This window comes from Stegastes partitus, unplaced genomic scaffold (genome assembly GCF_000690725.1).
Source record: "Stegastes partitus isolate 25-593 unplaced genomic scaffold, Stegastes_partitus-1.0.2 Scaffold1851, whole genome shotgun sequence".
Classification (NCBI taxonomy): domain Eukaryota; kingdom Metazoa; phylum Chordata; class Actinopteri; family Pomacentridae; genus Stegastes; species Stegastes partitus.
In genome coordinates, this window is record NW_007579582.1 from 79,871 (window position 1) to 81,956 (window position 2,086).

Consider the following 2,086-nt stretch of genomic DNA (forward strand, 5'->3'; position numbering starts at 1 on the left):
GTGTGAATGTGAGTGTGCTTGGTTGTCTGTCTCTAAGTGTAGCCCTGTGATAGACTGGTTACCTGTCCAGGTGAACCTGCCTTCACCCTGAGTCAGCTATCAGCTAAATATCAATCAAAATGATTGATCATTGTTTTTGCCGTAATCATCCAGCACCAGGAGGTTGAGATGTTTGCACAGACACACGAATGGAAACAGCAGAATGTGAGCAGGTCCAACTTCACCCTCTCTGTCCTGCCCCCCCATCAGGCTGCTGGCCCCACAGAGTGAGGTCCGGTCCGACCTGGAGACGCTGTTCCCTTGCGAGCTGGTGGTCGGCATGAACGGCCGGCTCTGGGTCAAGTCCTCAAGCATCCAGCAGACCCTGATCATCGCGAACCTGCTGCAGAGCTGCGACACGATGACGGCCCAGCAGAGGAAGCAGCTGTTCAGAAAGGTCCAGCAGGGGGCGCTGTAGACCTCATGGGCTGGTTGAGCTCTGTTTCAGAGCTTCAGTGGGACTCATGTGAGAGGATTTCACATAATGAACAGAAGATGGTTTGGGACTGTCGGTCAGCAGCCAGCAAGAAAATCTGTTTGAAAGGCTTCGAGGTCGTTTTTTTTGCTCTCAGTTCATTTCACATAAAAACAAGCACATGTGAGAACATTGTTTACCTCTTCAGAACCAGCTGGTTCTCTCTCTGCAATTACTTCAGTATATTTAATGAACCAGAGTTCTACCTTCAGACTGTGAATGTTCCAGAGGTCCAGGTCCTTGAAGTCCACAGAGGAGGGTCCAGATTGATCACTTTAATGGACTTTGTCCATCACTTCTGAGCCTCAGAACTTCATCAGTACATTGACATTTAGGAGGAAGAACACATCTGGGTTCTGGTAGAACCTGACACCAGATCAGCACAGAAAAAGATTCAAGTTACCATCAAGGCACAAAATCACCACAAAAAGATGCAAAAATCAGAGAGAGACACGAAATTACCAGCGAAACAAATAAATCACAAAAAGATTCAGAATCACAACAAAAAGTCAGAAATTCACGACAAAAACAGATTAATTATGACAAAGTGACAAATTCACCATAAAAAAATAAACTTGGGTTCTGTTCATGTCCTCTGTCAGCAGCTGCTAGCATCAGTATTATGGGATGGATCATAGTGGTACCAGTTTAATGTCTATGACACAGAGTCATAGGAACAGTCACTGGTACCCTGGATGTGGTTCTGGTTCTGATCAGTCACCAGAGGAAACTCTGCAAAGTGCATTCTGGGTGAACTTCCAAGACTCACCAGAATGTGGGCTTGGTGGTTTGTCAGAACCAGATACAGCGAGTCAAAGGTTTTCATCTTTCGTCTGCCTTCAGCGGACGAAAGATGAAAACGTCTCGTCTGATGAAGTTCTGAGACTCAGAAATGCTGGAAGAAAGGAGGAAGTGTAAAGTTTGGAGTTTGTACTTCAAGGCTGTGAGTCTGAAAACATTCGTACTGGGAAGGTCAGACTGTGCTTGGACTCATTAAATATACTAAAGTGATTGTAGACAAAGAATCAGCGGAGTCTCGGGGAGGTTTGGGGTCTCTGACTGGGTCACAGTTCAGCCCGGCTGTGTTATGGAGCTCTATAAGCAGTGTTGGCCTGTTGTAGACATGTTTTCTTCTTCTTCTTTATTTTACTGTAAAAAGTGTTTTTCTGCCAGTCAGAAGTTCTTCGTTTCTAATAAAGAAATCGTTTCATAATTGATGTGAGATTATATGTAAGCATCAGAACCATGGTGATGGGAAAGTGGGCAGCAAGGTTTGACTTACTGGAAATACTGGTACAGCTCCAACAATTAGAAGTCCAGTATCTGAGCTTCTGAGCATCCTCAAAAAGGCTCAGCAGAGGATGTACTTCCTGCGACAGTTGAGGAGCCACGGTCTGCCCCAGGAGCTGCTGATCCAGTTCTACACCGCCGTCATCCAAGCTGTCCTGTGCAGCTCCATCACTGTGTGGTTTGGAGCAGCCACTCTGCAGGACAGGAACAGGCTGCAGCGTAGTCAGAACAGCCGAGAAGGTCATGGAGCCCCCCTGCCCTCCATCCAGGACCTGTGCTCCA

General features: G+C 46.6%; 1 protein-coding gene across 1 annotated transcript in view; it reads left to right on the top strand.

Moving 5' to 3' along the window:
* Positions 1 to 641, top strand: part of exosc3 (exosome component 3) — a 5,107-nt gene extending 4,466 nt beyond the window's left edge. The window contains exon 4 of the mRNA XM_008302650.1: positions 250 to 641. Coding sequence (XP_008300872.1) covers positions 250 to 457 — 208 coding nt within the window. The 3' untranslated portion in view covers positions 458 to 641. The remainder of the gene's footprint in view (positions 1 to 249) is intronic.
* The last annotated feature ends 1,445 nt before the right edge of the window (positions 642 to 2,086 follow it).